Consider the following 24,356-nt stretch of genomic DNA (forward strand, 5'->3'; position numbering starts at 1 on the left):
TGCTGCAGGGAGCAGTGGGGTGTGGGCTCAGTAGGGGGCGCTCTCCCCTCTGATTCCCCAGTCCCCACCCCAACATTACTGGTGGGAGAAGCTGGTCCCGGTGCTCAGTGCCGTGTGGGGTCCCTCCCTCCCCCGGGTGCTAACGCTCATCCTCTCTCCCTTCCCAGTTGTCCAGACCCGGTTCAGCGAGGAGCCAGAGGACCAGACTGTGGTGGCCGGGCAGAGGCTTGTCCTGTCCTGCGTGGTGCTGAACTACTCCGGGATCGTGCAATGGACCAAAGACGGCCTGGCGCTGGGCATGGGGCAGGGGCTGAAAGGTACTGACACTCCGGCCGGGGCAGGGAGGGGAGGCGCCCAACCTGCGGGTCAAGGAGTCAGGGTGATCCATCGCTTCCCTGTCCCTTCCCTGTCGTAGTCTTCTCGGTGGCGATGGGGCTGGAGTCACAAGGCACGAGCAGCAACGTGACTGATCTACCCACTGCCCTTCTCCCTGGGCAGACCCGATTGCTGGCTCTCCTGGCGTTAATGTCAATGGACTAAATGGGCCCTGAGAGTCCAAGGTGTTAACAGGGCCCTGTCACTGTCCGGGGAACACCCAGGGCCGCTCCAACAGATTCAGGTGCCAGCTCCGGTGATTCCCAAGCCCGCCGGCGTCCTGCCTCCCAGTGCCAATCGGGGTGGGGGGGGGGCGTGTGACTCTTTCTGGCAGCCCACTCCTTTCCCCTCTGTGCTTATCCAGGTTTCATTCATTTGCTGCCCCACGTCTCCACCCTCTCGCGCTCACCCCTCCCGCCTGCCCTGCCCTTCCCTTCCTTCGCTCAGTCTTTCTTTCGTGCCCCCCGCCCGCCATGCACACGCTGGGGGGAGCAGAGCGCCGTTAGCTGGGACGACAGCACCACTTGCTGAATGAGATGGAGAGAGGGGAAGAGGCTGGCTGGCATCTAACCCGTGGAAAGCAGGGCAGAATGAAATCATAACTCCGTTGATTCCCATAGAGTAACACCCGGGATTCATTTGGCCCATGCTCTTCCTACACTCTGAATTCTCTTCCGCGCTCCAGGGTTTTTATTAGGTCTAGAGGAGCCGCCTCTTTTTAATCACAGGACAGACTTAGCCGGTGGAACTGACTGCCACAAGATACTAATGGGTGGCAGAGCTTAGCATGGTTCGGGGTTTATGCAGATAATACAACAAGCTGTCCAGAAGCCACTGGCTACCTGGTATTAGGAACGAATTAACCTGTCCTGGGGCAGGTTATTCCAGAATTAATAACAGTCCCTAGCTCTTATTAGTTGTAGATCTCAACGCACTTTACAAAGGAGCCTAGTGTTATTCTCCCCATTGTACAGAGGGGGAAACTGAGGCATAGAGAACGGAAGTGACTTGTCCAAGGTTACACAGCGGACCGATGGCAGAACTGGGACTGGAACACAGATCTCTTGAGTCCCCATCCAGTGTTCTAGCCACCAAGCCACACTGCCTCCCGTTATGGGGGTTCTTACACTTTCCTCGGAAGCAGCAGTTAGAAACAAGATACCGGGCTAGATAGGCCCCTGGTCGGACCCAGCATTTCTTATGCTCCTGTGTCTTTCTGATGAGATGGAAAACTGCGGTCTCAACCACTCATGCTCGTTTAAGATCCCACAGCACCTTTTCTATGAATCATAACCTTGTCCTCCTGGCCCCATTCCACCTCTGGCAGTGACGTTCTAGATCCCACTGTGGTTTCAGTTCCTCCCTTGCTGTCCGATATTGTTGTGCAGTGTTGCTGTTAAGCAACTGCCATGCCCCACCCCAGATGCAGTTGCATTTCAGTGCTTAGTGAATGAGTCCCATGAAGCATTGCTATGTCGCTGTTAAACAGCTGCCATGCACCACCCCAGAGGTGGCCGCATTTCAGCACTGGGTGAGCAATCCCTGGACAGTGTTGCTGAGTGGCTGTTAAACAGCTGCCATGCACCACCCCAGAGGTGGCTGCAGCTATTCCTGACGGAGCTTGTATGTCATCGTTCACATCTGTAAAGGGGTTTGGGATCCCAGGGAATCGTCCCTTAACCGTCTCTAGTGCCTCCTGCCGGTGCCGTGTCCCTTCAGTCTGCGCGCACCGGGTGTGGGCGGTGCTGGTGGTGCTGTCACCCCCCTGCCTGTCCTGTCTCTTTCTGCAGCCTGGCCACGCTACCGGATCATCGGCACGGCAGACTCCGGACAATACAACCTGGAGATCACCGACGCCGAGCTCTCGGATGACGCCTTGTACGAGTGCCAGGCCACAGAAGCCGCGCTGCGCTCCCGGCGGGCCAAGCTCACCGTCCTGAGTAAGGGGCCGCCTGCTCCCCCGGCCCTTCTTCTGCAGGGCTCCCCCAGCCCCTCTCCCTGTGTCAGGGCTGTGCCCGGCATTGGACTAGGTGCTCTGCTCTGTCTCTTGTTGGGTTGGTGCAAAGCGGCTCACCAGGGTGAATCTGGGTTGGTTCTGCGACGGGAGACCTGCAGGGAGCAGCGAGGGTGACCCACAGCTGGGGGCGCTCTCCCCTTTGAGTCCATGCTGAGGCACGTGTCCCCGAGTGGACCATCCACCCTGCTCCCCGCAGCACAGCGCCCCCTAGTGCCAGGCTGGGACACTGGGGTCAGCACTGCTCTAGAGGGGAGAGTGCCCCCTACTGAGTCCCCACCCCATCCCAGCAGCACAGCGCCCCCTAGTGCCAGGCTGGGACACTGGGGTCAGCACTGCTCTAGAGGGGAGAGTGCCCCCTACTGAGTCCCCACCCCATCCCTGCAGCACAGCGCCCCCTAGTGCCAGGCTGGGACACTGGGGTCAGTACTGACCCAGAGAGGAGTGCGCCATCTAACCCTCCTCCTGTCCACTGGGGACACCCACTCAACAGACCCAACCCATGGCCGCTTCTCTAGAGGAGACCTGGGCCTGACACTAGCATGTCTGCCAGCAGCTGTTCCCTCTTGGGTACCCCAACTGTGGGAGGGGATCCCGTTTTCCAGCCTGCCCCAGAGCCTGGGTGGGGCATGGCCTCTGCCGGGTGGCCCTGATCTCCCTGAGCGCTTTCGCCGCCTTCGAAACCACTTCGCTCAAAAATGAAGTGCAGAGAACTTGGTGGCGGCCACCGGCTCCGCGGGCCGTCGGGAATGCTGCTCCCGCAGCCGCCTCCCCCGCCCTCGCGGGTCCTGGATGTGCCGCTCTCTTTAATGCCTTCATCTATATGCACGCCGTGGCTGAGTTACTGCAGCTGTGGGCGCCGTAACTTTGATTTCCCTGACTTTTGTGCCTTGTAAAAAGCCGCAATCGAAATGTTGCATGAATGGGATTTGGGGCCGATGGTTTTTTCCTCCCCTTCTCTTGCATTGAAATTCTTATTCTAACGCCAGGAGATAAAATTAAAGGGAAGGTGCGAGGGAGATGCTGCTGGATTACTGAACGTGCAGCTGAAACCGCAGATTTCCGCCCGGTCACTCGGGTTCTGAGGCGGGTGGGCTGGGGCCTGGGAGCAGTTAGAAAGGCTCGTGTGATGGCGTCTTAAAGAGGTGAGGGGGTTAAGAGAAGGGGAGGGATGGTTTGGGCAGGGTCTGAAGGATTCGGGGCTGTTTGGAGCTTTGCCCGCCACCCCACACATGCATCTTCCTAGCGCCATGCGCCGGGGGCTGCAGGAGATGGCCGCGCTCCCTTCCATGACGCTGTTAATGCAGGTGAGGGTTTCGGGGGACCGCGCGGGGGTGAGGCCAGGCCGCGCAGGGAGGTGGAGAGCCAGAGGGAATCGTAGGGTGTGCCGCTGTCCAGCAGCCTGCATTAGAGTCAGCCCAGCCCAGCCCATCTCTCCTCTGCAACTGGGGCACTTCGCCAGTGGGGCGTCAGGCTAGCAGCCAGCTCTCGGCACCACCGAAGCCCAGCTCCGAGAGGGGCCGAGCGGGGATGCTGCGCGGGGGGGCCGGGCAGAACTGACAGTGGTGGGGGCATGCTCGGGGCCCACGGCTGGGGCAGGCTGGGAGAATGGGACACGGGCTGAGATCAGCAGATGCTGGCGGTGGGGGCCATTAGGAAGGGATCCTCCCTCCCCTTGCCCGCCCCATGGGAGGGCTCTGAACCCCTGTGGGTTGGATGCCTGTACAGTCAGCCGCTTGGGGGGCTGGAGTTGGATACACTGGGGTTCCGGAGAGACAACAAGCGACCTCGGCCCTTCAGCAATGCTGCCAGGGAATCTCCTCTCTGCCAGCTCTAGAGGCTGAGGGAGCTTGAGATAAACCCGCTAAGGCCCTGGTTGTGCCCCCTACCCGGGGCAGGGCTAGGTGACAGGATGACTGTCCAGACTGGCTCTGTCACCGCCAGGGCAAAAGCAGCCTGTAAGCAGAAGCACAGGAGCCAGGGGCCAGGGTCTCAAACCAGGGTCCCGAGCGAGTTGGCTGGGGACAGGGATGCCCTGGGTCTATGCGAGGAGCAGAAGCAGAAACTGCGCAAGCTTGTTCCATCCTTTTCCGCTCTTCCCTTCCTCCCCGGCAGGCCCTGCGCGCCCTCCTCTAGACCCCCATTATGCATTCGCATAACTGCAGAGAACCCCCCTGGGGCAATTTGAAACCAATGGGGCCTTTCCAACACATCCATCTAGGCTCCCTCTCTGCGGGCGTGTCAGAAAAATCCCATCCTACCTGCAAACAAATGCATTGTATTTCCAGCCAGTACGCCAACCCCCCGCCCTGCCAGCTGCAGGTCCCGGAACTTTTATAGCGCACTCCGGGGACGGCACCTGCAGGCAAACAGAGAAGAAAGCCATAAGCTGTCACTGTCGCGACTGACAGCTCACACCCACCCCACCCGCAATCCTGCCTGCTTCGTGGGTAACGGCGGAAGATTGGGAGCAAAGATCTTTTCTTGGTGGCCCAGTTTCCTTCTCTTAAGGTTTTGTTCTTAACTCCAAACAAGGCCTGCTTCTTCTTTTATTTTTATTTTTAAATTAAGCCCTAATAAATCAGTAATGGGGCTTTAGAAATCAATCACAAAGTAGCTTTGTACAAAGGAAAGCAACTTCCCCAGCTCAGCTTCCCAGCTGACAATCAGCTGTCAAAGCCCGACTTCACTTACACAGAGCCCGCAAACAGGCCTGTGTCTTTTTTCGTGCCGCTAATCAGTTTCTCTTTATTAGAGCATCATCAATTTTTCAGTGTCATGCGGCCTGGATTCATTAAGACGTGCGGTGGTTGAAAGAGCCACCAAAAACCTCTGCTCGCTGTGGAGTACAACTTGGTAGGGCTTTTTTTAAAGCCCCTTTCCCTGCTGTAAGAGCTGCAGGTCCAAGACAGAGCTCCTGAGCAGATTACATAAAGCTCTCATTAAAACACAGATCTCTCTGCATATTTCATCTAACAGAATAGCACATGTAACCACCTTTAGATAGCATCTCTGGCTGGGCTTCCTGTCGTGTCTCTGTGTCTGTCAGAGAGGGCCGAAAACAGGGGCGAGTGCTGGTCAGGGTTTTTTCGGCAAAACGTTTTTTTGCTGGCTTCAGCAAGACTGAAATGGCTGGCGGGGAAGGTCTGGTTTCAACAAATGTCCCGACTTGAAAAGCCGTTTAGGAATCGTCATCATTTTTCAAAGGCAAAGTTTTGATGTCTCAGTTCAGCACGACTTTCTGGTTCAAAATGTCCCTTCATTTGTACTAAGGAGAAAAGAAGCAAAGGGTTGAAACTGAAATGAAATATGAGGCGTCGTGATTGACCCAAAACAATTTATTTTTTCAGTTCACAAAAAATTTCAAGATTTTACCTTTGATTCCCAATTTGAGCATGGAAAAATGTTTTAAATCTTGAAAATACACATGGGATTGGCAGTTCTCTCTCCCCTCCCCGCCTTAATATCGGGGTGTGACCCGCACTGCCCCATCCGAATGGAGAGTGGTTCATTTCCTGGGGTCAAATGCCCGAGTTGGAGCTTTCTCGAATGGGGCCAGATCGATTGAGGCCAGTTTGTGCAGGTTTTCAGGTTATATTAAAAGGATGGTCGGAGCTCGGGATGGAGGGTGTGAGCTGGTCACCGTAACAGGGGTTGAATGAATCCCTCCCCCAGCATTATCTGCCCAGTCAGCCAGGTGCATTATGGGAGCGTTCAGAAGCACCAGCTGTTGACCAGGGCTGAAGTCAGAGTACTGGGCTGATGGACTAGTGGTCTGGTCTGGTGCAGATGCTGGGGTGGATGGACCAATGGTCTGGTCCGGGGCAGCAGGAAGGGGAGATGCTGGGGTGGATGGCTCAATGGTCTGGTCCGGGGCAGCAGGAAGGGGAGATGCTGGGGTGGATGGCTCAATGGTCTGGTCCGGGGCAGCAGGAAGGGGAGGTGCTGGGGTGGATGGCTCAGTGGTCTGGTCCGGGGCAGCAGGAAGGGGAGATGCTGGGGTGGATGGCTCAGTGGTCTGGTCCGGGGCAGCAGGAAGGGGAGGTGCTGGGGTGGATGGACCATGGCTTCGCTCAGATATGGCATGAACGGTGTAGACTGCACCCAGGGGCTCAATGCTCTGCCAGAACATGTTGACCCCTGTGTTCCCTGCACACTGACCCCTGTGTTCCCCACGTTCCTGATGGGGCTTGGCGAGTTTTCTTCCCCCACTTCGTCTGGTCCGCGATTTCTGCCCCCGTTGCCTCGCCATGCCCACTACCCTGGGGGCCGTGGTGTGTGTAGCGGGGCCGGGAATATATTGTGGGCGGCAGGGGGTGAGGGGTCAGCCAGCGCCGGGGTGCACCGAAGCCCCAGCCGCGTGCCGGATCTGAGCCAACCCAGCACTCACCTGCCTCTCTCTCCGCTGCTGCCAGTTCCCCCTGAAGACCCGGTGATCGACGGCGCCCCCGAGATCCTGCTGCGGGCTGGCACCCCGTACAACCTGACGTGCCGGGCTCACAGCGCCAAGCCTGCCGCCACCATCGTCTGGTTCCGGGACGGGCTGCAGCAGGACGACGCCAGCGCCAGCACGGTACAGAGCCCGGCCCGCCCGGCCTTTGCCGTTCCCCACGAGCTAGAAGATGCCGAGGGTGGGGAGAGAAGGCAGGTGGATCCCTCCTCCCCTGGGGAGGCGCAGCGGGGTGGCTGGCTCCGTTTGAAACCCCTGCAGGAAGGACACAGGAGAGCAGCCCCTCCAGGGCACAGCCCTCTAACCCGCCTGCGCCACTCAGAATCCTGGGCCCCTTTTCTCCTGCATTCATGTAACGAGTTAGAGAGGTCTCAGTCCAGCCCAGGGGAGCGAACAATGACCGCCCGTCCCCGTCAGCCCTCATTAGCAGTTGGCCCTCGTTAGCACGTGGCCTGAAGACGGAATGGGCCACGGAGGCTCGGCTCCCCTTCCACCCCGGAGGCGGACGTCCTGCTGGGGATAGTGGGGCAGCTCATCCCTCCCACTGCGCCTGCTCTGGGTGCGTGCGGACATCTCGCGCCCCAGGGCTGTCACCGGATCCTTGTTAATTGCTGGAAGGAAACGCCGTCCCCTCCCCCTCCCACCGCCTCTTTAATTGGTTTGATTAGTTTTCCTTTCCCCTGACAGAGCTGGTTGCACTTTCCAAGAGCACTTGAAAGCCAAATGTCCCGCTCATTAATCCCCACACAGTTTATGGTGCGGGAACATTAATCCTGATGAACTTGTGGGGCATTTTATGGGCATGTCACAGGCCAGTCGGGGAGCGCCGTTCCAGGCGAATTCGGAAACCATTCACTGCAGTGTTAGCACTTGCCGGCCTGGCTCCGACCCCCCCGGGAAGTCCTGCCCACCGAGATTCTCCCCAGCAGTGGCATCATCAGAGAGTTTGGGGTTGTTTTTTTTCAGTGACGGAGTACAGTCTATTGGTTACAGCAGGACACCTGGGTCCTCTCCCGAGCCTTGAGAGAGGAGTGGGGTCTAGTGGTTAGAGCGGGTGGGGACTAGGAGCCTGGATTCCTTGGTTCTGTTCTCAGATCTGGAAGACGAGTGGGGTCTAGCGGTTAGAGTTGGGGGGCACTTGGCATAGGATTTCTGGGTTCTTCCACCAACTGTAGAAGGAAGTGCTGTCTAGTGGTTAGAGCAGTGAACTTTAAGTCAGGACTCCTGGGTTCTCTTCCCAGCTCTGGCTGGGAATGGGGTCTAGTGGTTAGAGCAGCAAAATAGAAATTAGGGCTCCTGGTTCTTCTCCCAGGCCTGGGCTGGAGCCTAAGTCTGGTGGTCAGAGCAGGGGGAAGGGAGTCTGGGCTTGTGGACACTGTGTCTGACTCTGCCTCTGACATGCTGTGTGGTCTTGTGCATGTCCCTTGCCCTCTCAGTTTCTCCACCTGGGCAATAGGAAGGAATAGCACCAAGTGCCCCCCTTCTGCCAGCCCTATGGTTTGATCGTCTCCTCTTCCCTGTGGGCAGGAAGTGTTAGCAGATGGCAAGAGGGAAACCACGGTCAGCCAGCTCCTCATCAACCCCACAGACGCGGACATCGGGCGGGTCTTCGTCTGCCGGAGCACCAACGACGCCATCCCGGCCGGCAAGGAGACCTCCATCAAGCTGAACGTACACCGTGAGTCCAGCCCCCGCCCCGCTGCTGGGCTCCAGGGCCCCGCTGGACGGCAAGTGGGCCTGGTTCCCCACCTCCCCTCCCCTCATCAGTTACACCAGCGTGCAGTGGGTGCAGAAAACTGCCATTTACACCCACTGGGGTAAACGACCAGGTGAGGGGCAGGGGGCAGCCCACAGGAGGCTGTGTCTGCATTGGGGAAAGAAGCCACCCCAGGGCACTGATCACATCCAGTGCTTGGTTCATAGATAGAGGGGTGTGTAGGAGGATAGATAGATAGATAGATAGAGGGGGTGTCTGGGATGGATGGATGGACAGATGGGATATCTGGGGATGGATGGACAGAGATGGGGTGTCTGGGGGTAGAGGGATGGATAGAGAGGGGGTGTCTGGGGATGGATGGACAGGCGGACAGACAGAGTGGGGGTGTCTGGAGATGGATAGATAGAGAGGGGGTGTCTGGGGATGGAGGATGGATGGATGGATAGAGGGGGGTGTCTGGGATGGATGGACAGACGGACAGACAGGGTGGGGGTGTCTGGGAGGGATGGATGGACAGACAGACAGACAGGGTGGGGGTGTCTGGGGATGAATGGACAGGGTGGGTGTCTGGGGATGGATGGACAGATGGACAGAGTGGGGGTGTCTGGAGATGGATAGAAGGATAGAGGAGGTGTCTGGGGATGGATGGACAGACGGACAGACAGAGTGGGGGTGTCTGGAGATGGATAGAGGGATAGAGGAGCTGTCTGGGGATGGATGGACAGACGGACAGACAGAGTGGGGGTGTCTGGAGATAGATAGATAACTGCTCTGCCAGGTTATTAGGGTTATGTGCGTTGGTGCCACCCTAATTTCCACACTTTGGAACCTCAATCTACCTTTCGGTGACAGAATGCCCCGTCTCCAGCCGGTCCCAGCTGGGCAGCCCCATGGCATAGGGTGGGGCGGGACGCTCACGCTGGCGCTGCCTAGCTACACCTGGCCCCGGGGCGGCTGGAGGAGCTCCGATCGTCCTAGGTTTAGAATCACCGTGAGATGCGGGGCTGGGAGGCTCTCCGCTGGCTGCCCCGGACAGCTCTGCATGTCAGGCCCCCCGCCCAGCCCCCGGCGCGCTGTGACAGCACCCGGTCCCACGAGCGTGGCTGGGCAGCTGCAGGCCACCGGGGTACCGGGGCGTGAGGCCACCCTGCCTGAGAGGCACAAACAGCCCGCGGAACTCCCGGGGGCCAGGGCGTGGGGGCCAGTGGACGGAGCACAGGACCGGGACTCAGGAGATCTCCAGGTCTGCCGCTGATCTGCTTGGGCAAGTCTCTGCCGGCCGCCCGCGGAGCGGGGCCGGGGGATGGCGCTGGCCTGCCGTGCGGGGCTGCAGCGTTGGCCACTCAGGATTTCCCCGCTGTGTCTGCGGCCCAGCACTGACCCCCAGTGGCTGCTGTGGGGAATCACAGCTCTCATGGGACCCGAGAGGCAGCTGGGGCGCGGCGTTCCCCCTGCCATGTGGCACTGACCGGAGGAGGCGGATCCACAAACTGTCCACCCCTTGGTTTTCCATTGAGCTTCTCTTGGAGCTCCCACCAGTGTTGATTTAAAGACCCCCGCCCCAGCCAGGGAAAATCCGCCCCGTGGCTCACTGGTCTGGCAGAACAAGCAGCTCCCTGCACCAGGCTCCACCCTGGGGGCCTTTTTTGTCCCTGCCTCAGTTTCCTTCCCATGCGTCGTGCCAGTGACGGCTGTCTCCGTCTCTCCCTGGCAGATCCCCCCACGGTCACCCTCTCCATCCAGCCCCAGACGGTGCAGGAAGGCGAGCGGGTCGTCTTCACCTGCGTGGCCACAGCCAACCCGGAGATCAGAGGCTACAGGTGAGGGGCACGGGTGGAACCAGCTGGGATACAATTAAAGGGGAGTCCCCGGGCCAACCAGCTCCTGAATCCAGATTCCTGCTAGCATCACAGCAATCAGCTTCGGCCCCTGATGCCTCCCCCGCACCCCGGTGGATTCGAACCGTTCACGGATGGGTTACACAGCTCCGTAGCCCATCATCAACCCGCTGAGCCGCCTCCCTCCTTGGGGGGAGGAGCCTCTCTCTGTGTCTGCCCTCCCCTTCCCCCCAGGGGGAGGAGCCTCTCGCTGTGTCTGCCCTCCCCTTCCCCCCAGGGGGAGGAGCCTCTCTCTGTGTCTGCCCTCCCCTTCCCCCCAGGGGGAGGAGCCTATCATCATGTCTGCTTCCTCCCCCCCCACAGGTGGGCCAAAGGTGGCGTGATCATCGAAGAAGCCAAGGACAGCAAGTACGAGGCGCAGGTGGATTATTCCTTCTTCACGGAGCCCGTCTCGTGCGAGGTGCACAATGACGTGGGAAGCACCAATGTCAGCACGCTGGTGGACGTGCACTGTGAGTGCTGCAGGGGGGCGATGCGCCCCACCGCTCGGCCTGGGCAGAGATGAGTCGGGGCTGGAAAAGGGGGGTTCTGCAGGGAGGCGGCTGGGCACAGGCAGAGCCCGGGGTGCTCGCTGGCTCCCCGGTTACCAGCCAGCCTAGTGGTGTGTCACCTGCGTGCCAAGCCCGGCCCTGAGCGCACAGAAAACACGGCCAGCGGCGGGACTCGAACACAGGCTTGTTAGTGCCAAGGGCACAGACCGCCCCACTGCCTGAGCCCCTCGAGCTGCGCCTCAGTGGGCGGGGGCTGGAGGCTAGTGGGAGCCATGAGCACACGGGGACACACGGGGCATGCTCACACACTGTTGTACCAATAAATTAAAAACCAGCAGGATCTTATTAAAGGGAAAAAGGCAAAATACCACATTTATTGTGAATACAGAAAGAATCATAGTAAGCAGTTAGTTACAGCTGTAACATTCCATTCAATCTCATCTTTATTCACTCATTCATTCATACAAACACACACACACACACACACAGGTTCTGCAAGGTTGTTATCATAGTAAGCAGTTAGTTATAGCTATAACATTCCATTCAATCTCATATTTATTCACACATTCACACATTCACACACACACACACACACACACACAGGTTCTGCAAGGTTGTCATCATAGTTACCAGCCTTAGAGTTGCTCATGCCAAGCCACTGGCCAGGTGGCCTGGACATGAGGAGGGAGCAGGGCCTTGTCAGATGCTCATCTGATGCTCCTGGAAGTTGGTTTGCAGAATCAGACCCCAAAGTTCTCACTTTTTTAGAGTCTATTTTTATAGGAATTTCTTCCTATGCCAGTCTATGGGAATTGCTTCATCATGCTGTTGCTGAATCAATCAGCAGATAGCACATTCCTGACGGCTCCGTGCTGCTAGATGTTATCTTGTTCTTTGGTTCTCCCATTCTTGAGGCTGTTGGGTGGATTCCAGTCTGCCCTCCGGGGTCCTCTGGTTATTTCCACTTGACGCCTTCTTCAGCCGATGGACACTGGATTCTTAGGCTGGCACCTCCCTGATCATTCAGTTCTTATCCACACCAAGCATCCATCCACATCCATCCTCTATCTCTATTTTAATCACAGTTGTTAATACAACAAAAGGGCGGGGAGTCTCTGGGTGCTGTGTCTGTTGTTAGAGTATTGCTTTGAGTCTCTCTCTGTGAATTGCTTTGAGAACAGACTCTGTCTTAGAATGTACTAATGCAATTAGCAGCTTGCAAGTTTCACATACAGAGGGAGAGAAACAGTACCAAAAACCAAGAGACCTCTTAATTAGTAATACCCTGGAATTTAAACTATGGGGAATCAAACTCATTTGTGATTTTAATACAGAACTTCTTTAATATGATCCAACAACACGAGCCATGAGCACACGGGGACACACGGGGCATGCTCACACACGAGCCTTGAGCACACGGGGACACACGGGGCATGCTCACACACGAGTCTTGAACACACGGGGACACACGCGGGGACATGCACAAGCAAGCCATGAGGACACACCCTCACACGCACGAGAACACACACACACACACAAGCCATGAGCACATGCACACGTGCACACACAGACACACACACGCATGGGGACACACACACGCACACGAGCCAGGAGCACACATGCACACACACCCATGTGGGCACAGACGTAAGCTATGAGCACACACCCGGGGATGGACACATGGATGAACCACAAGCACGGGGGTGAACACACATGGCGACACATGGACACACAAGCCATGAGCACACAGACATGTGGGGACACGCACACACACACACACATGAGCCATGAGCCCACCGGGACACACCCACGGCAACGGGGACACACAGCCACGTCCACCCATGGGAGCCAGGAACATACCTGCGCACCCAGGGCCGCTGACGTCTCTCTCTTGCAGTTGCCCCTCGGATCGTGGTGGACCCCAAGCCCACGACCACCGACATCGGCTCGGATGTGACGCTGACATGCGTGTGGGCCGGCAACCCCCCGCTGACCCTTACCTGGACCAAAAAAGAATCCAACATGGTAATTCCTCTCCCAGCGCCCCATAGCCCAGGGGCTCGTACGGCCTGTCCCCCGCCGCACACGCCCCCCTCTCATGCTCCGCCCTGTGTTTGTGCCCAGGTGCTGAGCAACAGCAACCAGCTCTACCTGAAGTCGGTGACGCAGGCTGACGCTGGGCAGTACGTCTGCAAAGCCATCGTGCCCAGGATTGGCGTGGGCGAGCGGGAGGTCGCCCTCTTTGTCAATGGTGAGGCCTTCTGCCCAGGGTATTGGGGAGCAGGCTGTACCCCCGTGTTCATACCCACAGTACCCGGGTATTCAAACCCTCAGCTTGGTACCCTGGGCACGATGCCCCAGTATTTGGACCGACTTGGTACCCTGGGCACAGTACCCCAGTATTCAAACCCACGACTTGGTACCGAGGGACAGTATGCCAGTATTCATGACCATGACTGGTACCCTGGCATAGTACCCCAGTATTCAAACCCACAACTTGGTACCCTGGACATGATGCCCCAGTATTCGTACCCACGACTTGGTACCTTGAGTACAATGCCCCAGTATTCATGCCCATTGGTACTCCTGGCACAGTACCCCAGTATTCATGCCCATGACTCGGTACCCAGGGCACCATACCCCAGTATTCAGACCCATGACTCTGTACCCCTGGCACAGTACCCCATTATTCATACCCATTGGTACCCTGGCACAGTACCCCAGTATTCATACCCATGACTGGTACCCCTGGCACAGTGCCCCGTGCATGGGACTCCTTATCTCTCAGAACACTGCAGCATGGCATCCCATCTCCTACTCCCTCCAGGGATGCTCTCCCCGGCCTGCTGCAGCTCCCCATTCTTGTTAACTAATGAGCCTGGTGGGATGCTCCACAGCCGTGGAGTGCCCGCTCTGCCCCAGGCAGTCTCTGGCTTACGGTGCCTATTTTAAGCAGCTGTTTCTCTCCCCCCACAGGCCCCCCGATCATCTCGAGCGAGGCCGTTCAGTACGCTGTGCGTGGCGACCGCGGGAAAGTGGAGTGTTTCATCGGGAGCACGCCACCCCCCGACCGCATTGTGAGTGCTCTCCTGGGGGGGTGCTCTCCACAAGGGGCGGGACGGGGGGCAACCCGGCCTGGGCTGGGGACCCTCTAGCTAACACACCAGGGCAGCAGCAGCTTCCTTCCTAACCAGGACCTCGTCACCACGGTCTCTGTGCTTCTCAACGCCCCCTGGGCTGAGGAGCTGTGCCTGTTGTCTGTGCCAGAGAACGGAAGCCAGTTTATGCACCAACAGCTCCGCCAGTCCACACTCGCCAGGGTTAGGGACTGCAACGGGGAGCTATCCCACGGTCCCTGGCTCTGCTGCCGGAAGAAGGCATGCTGGGAGATTTGTGAAGGACGGTGGTGGGTGGGCCGAGTGGAACCGTTCCAGCTCGTCTGTATCCACTTTGGCTCTAAGCACGGTCAGCCTGGAGTGGCCCTTAGCACAGATGCAAGCTGCCTGGTGCATGCGGACGTAAGATGAGCCACAGTCCTTGAGGCTGGTCAATTTAGCATGGTCAATTTCACCAATATGGACTAGCCTAAATTTAAGGCACTCATGTTGTCCTTGGAGTTTATGCTGTGACATCCCCGTGGGTATATCTGAAGCCAAAGTCTCTGGATTCATCAGCATGAGTTACCGCGGGTTGAGATACTGGACCAGGTGGGACCCATCCGTGGGCTCATAAACCTCTCTATACCCTCCAGCCACTAGAGGGAGACAGAGAGTCACGTTGGCATCAATAACGTGGGAGCTGGTTGGACAATTGAATTTTTGTTCCCTGGGAAATTCGGAAATTCCCCAAATTAATTTTTGTTCTGAATTGTAACAAAAAATCAACATTTTGAAATTTGGCACAGAACAAAAATTCCCCCAAATTTCTCTCCGAAACCATTGAGATGTTTCAGTTTCATAAGGCAAAACCATTTGGTTCCAATAATGTCGATTCTTTTCAACTTGGATATTGTATTAAAATAATAAATATAACATATATTATCTACAATAATAAATACAATACAGTAGAGCTCCTGTTTAGTGAACTAATGGGGGATTGAGGAATTCATAATGTCAAAAAGCTCATAAAATTGAACATCTCAAAGTTGAGGGTGATACGGTGCATATGTTAATTTATTAATTGTTCAGTGATTGTGTACATAATGAGTGGTAACAGATGGGTTAAGGGTGCCGGATTTTCCTTTATTTGAGAAAACTGCAGCTCTTCTTTGTGGCTGCTAAATCTCTCAGACTTTTCAAGCCTCTACAGTCGCTTGAACGTTAGCTGATGGATTGTAGCAGAAAGATGGTTCTTGTAAGCGATCATTCATAAAGTCGATGTTCCTAAAACTGGGGTCCTGCTGTACATAAATATAATATACTATTAACATTAACGTTTCACTATAAAATACAAGTTGAACCAAAATGAATCGGAGCAATGAATTCGAAATGGAACCTTTTGATGTTCTGGAAATGAGAACATTGAAATGATTCGTCAACACTGTTGAAATCGACAGGTTCCCGTGAAATATTTCAATTTTGCCCAAACTGCGTTTCTGTTCCGTCTAAAATTTTCAGACCCATTCTAGTTGCACTTGGATACGGCCGCGTTGGCCGTGGTGGAGAAGGAAGGGGAGGCTCGGAGAAAAAGGAGGGTTGAATGAGGCCGGAACGGAGGGGTAGTGAGAAGCAGACAGAGTCGGACATTTGGAGTCAGAGTGTGCAGGTCCCCAAACCCCACCCCTGCTGTATGCTCCCAGCAAATAATCGTTTTCCCTTCACAGCTGCGTTTATTGTTTCCTTGCGCTCTTAGGCCAGCTGCATCTCTTCCCTCTCCCCCTCAGCTGTAAATAGTTAATTGCAAGAGCAATCGTTGGGTGAGACAAGCACTCTTGGCTTTACCTTGGGATGGGTCACTGACCAACCTACAGCCAGATCCTGCGGGGAGGGAAGGGGACGTGATGGCTTTACTCGGATCAGGTCAGAGCGGCTGCTTTGGAATGGAGGGAGAAGGAATGACGTGAGTCAGGAAACAAAGACACTGCAGTTTACACAGAGGAGCAAAACCGCTAGCAATCAGCAGCCTGAAGCGAGGTCCTGTTCTGGTGTGGCACGAGCACTCCCCCTTGTGGGGACACCAGGACTTGACTTGTCGTGCGACCGCAGTGTAACCTAAAGGAGAGGCCCTGGCTGGCAGTGTCTCTTTAAAAAAACCCAGCCTCGTTACTGCCCCATTAAAGCAGCTCGATTGAAAAATAAACACAGTGGCGGGGAAGGCTTACATGCAGTCTCCTCAGGTGACCGTGGCTGTACGGCGCGCCCAGGGCACGCACTGGTCCTGCTTGTGCTGGGAGAGTTACAATGGCCCGTGGTATGAAATGTTTATTACACCCTGGCCCTGTGGTGAGCAATGGGGCTGCAATAACCACCCGGAGGGGTCTGCATTGTGCTATTTCCTGAGCTGAATTTGTCTCGGAGCTCAGCAGTATTAACATTGCTCACATGTCACTGTTTGCTTTGTCTGCATCGCTCTGTCAATCTCACGCTCCCTGTCTCTGCCATTCTTTCACATCCCTTTGTCTCTGCTCCTGTCTCATCTGCCTGTCTTCTATCTGTCTATCCCCATACGCACCCATCTACCTGCCTGTCTTCTGTCTGTCTATCCCCATACGCACCCATCTACCTGCCTGTCTATCCCCATATGCACCCATCTACCTGCCTGTCTTCTGTCTGTCTATCCCCATACGCACCCATCTACCTGCCTGTCTTCTGTCTGTCTATCCCCATACGCACCCATCTACCTGCCTGTCTATCCCCATATGCACCCATCTACCTGCCTGTCTTCTATCTGTCTATCCCCATACACTCCCATCTACCTGCCTGTCTTCTGTCTGTCTATCCCCATATGCACCTATCTACCTGCCTGTCTTCTGTCTGTCTATCCCCATACGCTCCCATCTACCTGCCTGTCTATCCGCATACACTCCCATCTACCTGCCTGTCTTCTGTCTGTCTATCCCCATATGCACCTATCTACCTGCCTGTCTTCTGTCTGTCTATCCGCATACACTCCCATCTACCTGCCTGTCTTCTGTCTGTCTATCCCCATATGCACCTATCTACCTGCCTGTCTTCTGTCTATCTATCCCCATATGCTCCCATCTACCTGCCTGTCTATCCCCATACGCACCCATCTACCTGCCTGTCTTCTATCTGTCTATCCCCATACGCACCCATCTACCTGCCTGTCTTCTGTCTGTCTATCCCCATACGCACCCATCTACCTGCCTGTCTTCTGTCTGTCTATCCCCATACGCACCCATCTACCTGCCTGTCTTCTGTCTATCTATCCCCATACGCACCCATCTACCTGCCTGTCTTCTGTCTGTCTATCCCCACACGCACCCATCTACCTGCCTGTCTTCTGTCTGTCTATCCCCATACACTCCCATCTACCTGCCTGTCTTCTGTCTGTCTATCCCCATATGCTCCCATCTACCTGCCTGTCTTCTGTCTGTCTATCCCCATACGCACCCATCTACCTGCCTGTCTTCTGTCTATCTATCCCCATATGCACCCATCTACCCACCTGTCTTCTGTCTGTCTATCCCCATACGCATTCATCTACCCACCTGTCTATCCCCATACGCACCCATCTACCCGCCTGTCTTCTGTCTGTCTATCCCCATACGCTCCCATCTACCTGCCTGTCTATCCGCATACACTCCCATCTACCCGCCTGTCTTCTGTCTGTCTATCCCCATACGCACCCATCTACCTGCCTGTCTTCTGTCTGTCTATCCCCATACACACTCATCTATCTGTCTGTCTTCTATCCCCATACACACCTGGCTACCTACCTGTCTATCCCTATACACATCTATCTATCTTTCTATCTATCCCCATACACACCCATATATCTATCTGTCTGTCTGTCTGTCTATCCCTATACACACCCATCTAGCTATCCCTGTCTACACCCTGCTGTCTACCCACCTACCTGTTGACACAGCCCTGGTGCCCCCTCCTGTGTCCTCAAGTTGCAGATGGTGGCTGAATGGAGGAATCCCGCTGTGATCCTCCCACATGCCCATTCAGTTTGGGACAGGAAGTGAAGGGGACGATCTACAGCCCACCAGGGGGGCTGGTGGGCTGTAGATAACCAGCTGGGATTTGGCCCGGATGCTAGGGTTCTCCCGGGCTTAGCGGAGGTGTGATGGGGCAGGAGCTCTCAGCCCCGGGAGCTGACCAGGCCTTTCTCCCTTTTGCACACCCCACCCGGCGATAGGCCTGGGCCTGGAAGGAGAACATCCTGGAAGCTGGCACACTGGAGCGCTACACAGTGGAGAGAACCAACACGGGCAGCGGGGTCCTCTCCACCCTGACCATCAACAATGTGATGGAGGCCGATTTCCAGACACGCTACAACTGCACGGCCTGGAACAGCTTTGGGCCGGGGACGGCCATCATCCAGCTGGAGGAGAAAGGTAGCAGGGCGGGGAGGGAGTCAGGACTCCTGGGTTCTATCCCCAGCTCTGGGAGGGGAGTGGGATCTAGTGGTTAGAGCACAGGGGGCAGGACGCCTGGGTTCTATCCCCAGCTCTCGAAGGGGAGTGGGATCCAGTGGTTAGAGCAGAGGGGGCAGGACGCCTGGGTTCTATCCCCAGCTCTCGAAGGGGAGTGGGATCCAGTGGTTAGAGCAGAGGGGGCAGGACGCCTGGGTTCTATCCCCAGCTCTGGGAGGGGAGTGGGATCCAGTGGTTAGAGCAGAGGGGGCAGGACGCCTGGGTTCTATCCCCAGCTCTCGAAGGGGAGTGGGATCCAGTGGTTAGAGCAGAGGGGGCAGGACGCCTGGGTTCTATCCCCAGCTCTCGAAGGGGAGTGGGATCCAGTGGTTAGAGCAGAGGGGGCAGGACGCCTGGGTTCTATCCCCAGCTCTGGGAGGGGAGTGGGATCTAGTGATTAGAGCAGGAGCCAGGTTCTAGTCCCAGCTCTAGGAGGGGAGCCTGAACCAGGGTTTACAGCAGGTTGGGAATGGGGAGCCCTGTCTTCCATTCCCAGTTCTGGGGGACAGTGTTGTCTGATGGTTAGAGCAGGAGGCTGGGTGGATTCCTTGGTTCTCTGCCACTGACTGTGTGAGGCCTTGGGCAGCTCCCTTCCCCTCTCTGTGCCTCAGTTTCCCCATCTGGGGAGCAGGCTAGCAATGCCAACCTTGGAGGGGATCCTTCTCCATCTCAAGGCAGTCGGGGCTAAGGGGTGAGAGTGGGCTAGGGAGGAACCGGCAGGAAGGGGGCAGCACGGCTCCCCCAGCTAAAGCACCCCCCGTTCCCCCTGCAGAAGTCCTGCCCGTGGGCATCATCGCCGGAGCCACCATCGGGGCCAGCATCCTCCTCATCTTCTTCCTCGTCGCCTTGGTCTGCTTCCTCTACAGGCGCCGCAAAGGAAGTGAGTGCGGGGGGGCGGGATTCCCGGGAACCCCCTTCAACTCCGCCCGGGGGCGAGGAGGGAGGGGAACGGCTCCAGCCTGCCCCAGCCGGCACCTACCAGCCACTCAAGGGACAGGCCGGGACGGTACCAAGAAGCCGTGTGGTCCACAGGGGCCACGGCTGGATGCGTCTCCCCCAAAGCTGGATGTGTCAGTCTGCGGGCCGATGCCCCCGTCACCCCAGGATGGAGCACGTGGCCCACAAGCAGCCTCGTCCACCGGGGGCGCCCCTTGGAAAGCCCACGACACCTGCAGGCGATGGGAACGGCCATGGCTCCTTTGCGCCAGGTGCTGGGCGTAGGCAGGTGCCCACGGGGCCAGGTGTTGGGGCCAGGAGCAGCTGGAAGCGGGGAAGCCCTGCTACGGGGGTGCGCTTTCTCTGGGCCCATGAGGTCCCTGGCCAAGGCCCCGTCCTAGCAGGGGGGACTGGCGGCTGCGGGGGCTTTCCAGGAAGGAGGCCAGTTTCTCCAGGCCAGGGGGAAGGGTGAGTCCAGGGCCCCCGAAAGCCAGGGCTCTGGGCTGGGGTCTCCAGCTAGGAGAAGCCCGGGGTGCGGCTGGCAGAGCCCCCCTGTCCATCCATCCATCAGTCTGTGTGTCTCACAGGCCGCAAGGACGTGACCCTCCGCAAGCTGGACATCAAGGTGGAGACGGTGAACCGGGAGCCCCTGACGCTGCATGCAGACCGCGAGGAGGACACGGCCAGCGTCTCCACAGCAACCCGCGTCATGAAGGCCATCTACTCGGTGAGGGCCCCCCCCCAATCTCCCCCCGGGGCCCCGGAACGAGCCCAGCAGCACGACAGAGCGAGACAGTTCACTACTGCTCAGAGCAGGACTCCTGGGTTCTGTGCACATCTGTGGGACAGAGAGCGTGTGTTACTGGTTAGAGTGGTGGGGAAGGTGGCTGGGAGCCAGGACTCCTGGATTCCCTTCCTGGGACCGGGAGTATGGCCTGGTGATTAGAACAGGGAGGCAGGACTCCTGGGTTCTGGGGCCTCCTGGCCGCACACTTCACAAGAGGGAGGTGGGCAGGAGGCCAGCCTGGCACGCATCAAACAGCCCAGTGGGCTAAGCCTGATGCCACAGCTCCAGCCATGCCCCACGGAGCCACCCATGTCTAGTCCACCCTGGGCTGTAGCTGCTGGGAGCGCCCCCCGAGGGCCAGGGCGGGCGGTGTAACTCAGTGGTGCTTTGTCTCTGTGATCAATAGGGGTTAATGAGGCTGTTGCAGGCTCTCTCCTTTAGCTCAAGCCATAGCAACTCAGGCTTTACGTTTCAAAGGTCCCAGATTCAATCCCCGGTGCTGCCAACCCAGGGTACAGGACTTGGACTCCTGGGTTCTCTATGGGTCTGTGAGGGGAGTGTGGGCTAGTAATTAGAATAGGGAGCCCAGATTCCTGGGTCCCATTCTTGGCTGGTTACATCAGTGTCCCCAGAGTGTGGGGAGGAGCCACAGCCTGCTTGGTCCTGCGTTCAGGTCGGGGTGGGTGGGATGACTTGGGGGCTGGGGAGCCGAGCGGCCGGTGGGCTAAGGAAGCTGACGGGTCCCTTTCCCATCTCCCTCCACAGTCGTTCAAGGACGACGTGGACCTGAAGCAGGATATGCGGTGCGACACCATCGACACGCGGGAGGAGTACGAACTCAAGGTCCGGCACCACCCCGGGGGGCGCCTGCCCACTGAGCGTGCAACGGCGCGTGTGTGCGTGGGCAGGGACAGGCGGCCTGGCGTGTGCGGGGGAGTGATTGTGCCTTGGTGCCAATGTGCCTGAGCGCACCAGCGAGTGTGCTTGCGTGCGAAGGGGTGTGTGATGGTGCGTGCATGCCAGCAACTCTGTGTGCAGAAGGGATTACATGTGTGTCTCTGCTGGGGGTGGGAGCCAGGACTCCTGGGTTCTTTGCCCAGCTCTGCCCCCGGAATATTCCACAGGCACCCAGAGCTTTGCCCTGCCCCTTGTGAGCCCCCTGGCGCTGCCTGAACCTGCCCCTCTCCTTTCCCCTTCCAGGACCCAACCAACGGCTACTACAATGTTCGTGCCCACGAGGACCGCCCGCCCTCCCGCACCGTGCTCTACGCCGACTACCGCGCCCCGGGCCCCGCCCGCTACGACATGCGCCCCTCCTCCCGCCTCTCCCACTCCAGCGGCTACGCCCAGCTGAGCACCTACAGCCGGGGCCCCGCGTCGGAGTACAGCGCCGAGCCGGCCCCGGGGCCCCCGCCGGGCACCGCCTCGGGCGAGACGGCCAGCCAGCTCTCCTACGAGAACTACGGCGGCCACGCCGCCTTCCCGCCCAGCGCCGGCTACGCCACCTACCGCCTGGGCTACAGCCAGCCCCCTCCGCCCAGCTTGGACCGTGCCCCCTACGACGCCTACGACCCCATGGGCAAGTACGCCAGCGCCACCCGCTTCTCCTACACCTCCCAGCACTCGGACTACGGGCAGCGGTTCCAGCAGAGGATGCAGACTCACGTCTGAAGGGCCTGGGGGCTGGGGGGGGGACGATCCTCCCCGGAGACAAAAGGGGGTGGGGGTCATAGGTACTTTGTGACTGTCCTCTGATATTCAGGGGCTTTTCCAGAACCCCCCTCCCCACACCCGCCCCTAACCCCCACCCAGCGGCAGGACTCTCAGCCTGCCCGGCAACTGCACCCCTCACCGCCTGTATTCCGGGGACCCTGGCGTCCGGCTGACTCCGGGGCCCCTCTTCCCCTATATCTGAGCTTCCAGCCAGCCACCCGTCACGTTGTCTTCGTTCGTTCTTTTCAGTCCATGTCTCGAGGGGCCGGCGCCCTCCCCGACTGGAAGGAAAACAGATTTTGGGGGGGGGGGCTGGGGAGCCTCACCCCCACCCCTGCCCCGGCCTTGCTCACGCGTGGCACAGCTCTCCTCCCAGCAGGCTGGAGGCCGGATAAAGCGTGCTGGTAGCTGCAGGGGGGGAGATTCCCTCCCATGGCCTGCATCCCACCCCGCCCCATCCAGCTCCAAGCAAGACTCTGGAAACTTGCCCCCGGCCATGCTGGGGAGACCCGATTTCTCTGCCAGGCGTCGTCGGATCTTTGCGGGGAGATGGGCCGAGAGCTGAACTCCAGGCTGGGGGTGAAAGGTTGTGACAACAAGGGGTGGGGGGGATTGTGGGGCAGCGGAGGACCAAGTGGCATTGGGGGGGTGGCTGAAGGCAGGCTAGGTTGTTCATTCCCCTGGGGGCCGTGGGATCCCTGGGGTCTGCAACTGGCTCCCGCACAGCTTGGCCGCTAGGAGGCAGAGAGTCGTGCCATCACCGGCTCCCAGGGCACGATGGGACCCGCCGGGCTCCCAGGGTGCCGCAGGGGACACTGCGCTCTAGATGTGAACGTGCCCAGATGGGGGGTGTGGGTGCCTGTCGGCCGGCAGGCCGGCTAATCCTGCAGCCAGCCTCCGAATGGCCAAAGGGCTCTGATCCTGCCTCAGCGCCCATCGCTCAGCGCCTGGCAGGATCGGGCCCTAATGTGGAAAACCAACCTGGAGCTGCAGCTTTTGATCTAGTCCACCCCCGGGACCCCCATCCAATACCAGGACCCCCTATTCCAGACCAGGGACCCATGTCCAGTACTGGGATCCCCTATTCCAGACCAGGGACCCCCTATCCTATAGTGGGGCCCCCTGTTCCATACCAGGGTCCCATGTGCAATACTGGGACCCGCCTATACAATACAGGTACTCCCTATCCTATACCAGCACCCCTTTCCCATACTGGGATCCCTCCTGCCCCACTTAGCAATATGGGAAGGGTGAAGTGCTCGCGACCCCTACGTTGTGAATCCCTGACCTCGAGGGCACTGCTGGCCCTAGGGAGAAAGGTCAGCCCCACCCCCGAGTGCTTCCATTCACAACAGCACCCCTTGCCGCTCACACCCCAAATTGGATCCCTCCCCCGTGTGGCGTTCCTCTTCAGGAAGAAAGCAGGGGGCCCCAATCTCTCCCCCAGTACCCCATCCGTCCAGGGCCAAGTTGACTCCGTCCCCCGTCCCTAGCACTTTGAATACGTTTGTTTGGGTTTACGTTGGATTTTTTTATATATATATTTTATACGGGGGGCGGGAGGGGGGCGGTTGGTTGGTTGGTTTTTTCCTCCGAAAGGACCGATTGGAATCCTGCCTCTTCCACCACTTCCTGTGCCTTGAACTTCAGCTTTATTTGACCCGTCGGCATTTGCTTGCGCGGTGGAACCAAGCCAAGGGGGCGGGGGCGTCGGCGGGGCTAAATGTTTGCGGGGCTGGTGGCACCCCGGGACGGGGAAGCTGAAGGCTCATCTCTCCCCCTAGTGCCTGGCACCAGCCACTACAGCAGCCTGTCCCCGAGGCCAGGGGAGGAGCTGCCCCTTTAGCTTGAGGCATCAAGAGCTGTGTTTTTAGGGCTGAAAGTTGTGGATGCAGCCTTCACTGACGATATGGGCTTTGCAGGGCTGCCCATTGAGAAATGATGGGTGCCCCTGGATATCCCAGGGCTGTTATTTTGGTGGGGGTGAAGGGTATCTTTCAAGGTTACCAAGTATCCCAGCAAAGCTGCACCCCACTCCTGGAAGGGATGAGGGGGGCGGGCTCCGTTTTCGAAGCCTGGCAGTGCCATTCCCCAGCCAGGCAGAGGGGGCGCTGCTGAGCGACACTGGGTCCCGCCCTGCAGCGTGAGCAATGCAAATCCTAAGCGGCGCTGAGCAGGATCCCGGCCCCCACCTTTACTGCCCTTTCTGCCATCGCTCCATTAGGGAGCAGGACTCGAACCCAGGCCCTACTTCTCCACAGTCGCAGCCCGGCCCAGGAGTCGAACTCTGATCTCCTGCGTGGCTGGGCAGAGGGCAAAGCCACCAGCCCTGTCTTGACTGTTCCCTGCTAGTACCTGCCGGCGTGGCAGGG

At 58.0% G+C, this 24,356-nt stretch overlaps 1 protein-coding gene across 2 annotated transcripts in view; it reads left to right on the top strand.

Annotated features, from left to right (window-relative positions):
* KIRREL1 (kirre like nephrin family adhesion molecule 1) overlaps positions 1–21,942 on the top strand; it is an 87,264-nt gene extending 65,322 nt beyond the window's left edge. The window contains exons 1-14 of one of the 2 annotated variants that reach the window (XM_074938653.1): positions 168–317; positions 2,166–2,315; positions 6,805–6,962; positions 8,367–8,517; positions 10,271–10,376; positions 10,758–10,906; positions 12,843–12,970; positions 13,070–13,196; positions 13,922–14,022; positions 18,272–18,470; positions 19,321–19,428; positions 20,072–20,211; positions 21,037–21,114; positions 21,472–21,942. In XM_074938653.1, coding sequence (XP_074794754.1) covers positions 299–317; positions 2,166–2,315; positions 6,805–6,962; positions 8,367–8,517; positions 10,271–10,376; positions 10,758–10,906; positions 12,843–12,970; positions 13,070–13,196; positions 13,922–14,022; positions 18,272–18,470; positions 19,321–19,428; positions 20,072–20,211; positions 21,037–21,114; positions 21,472–21,942 — 2,085 coding nt within the window. In that variant the 5' untranslated portion in view covers positions 168–298. Of the gene's footprint in view, positions 1–167; positions 318–2,165; positions 2,316–6,804; positions 6,963–8,366; positions 8,518–10,270; positions 10,377–10,757; positions 10,907–12,842; positions 13,197–13,921; positions 14,023–18,271; positions 18,471–19,320; positions 19,429–20,071; positions 20,212–21,036; positions 21,115–21,471 lie in introns of those variants that run through there. The other variant, XM_074938651.1, reaches the window with a different exon arrangement.
* Positions 21,943–24,356: the final 2,414 nt, after the last annotated feature.

Source organism: Natator depressus, chromosome 24 (assembly GCF_965152275.1).
Source record: "Natator depressus isolate rNatDep1 chromosome 24, rNatDep2.hap1, whole genome shotgun sequence".
Lineage (NCBI taxonomy): Eukaryota > Metazoa > Chordata > Testudines > Cheloniidae > Natator > Natator depressus.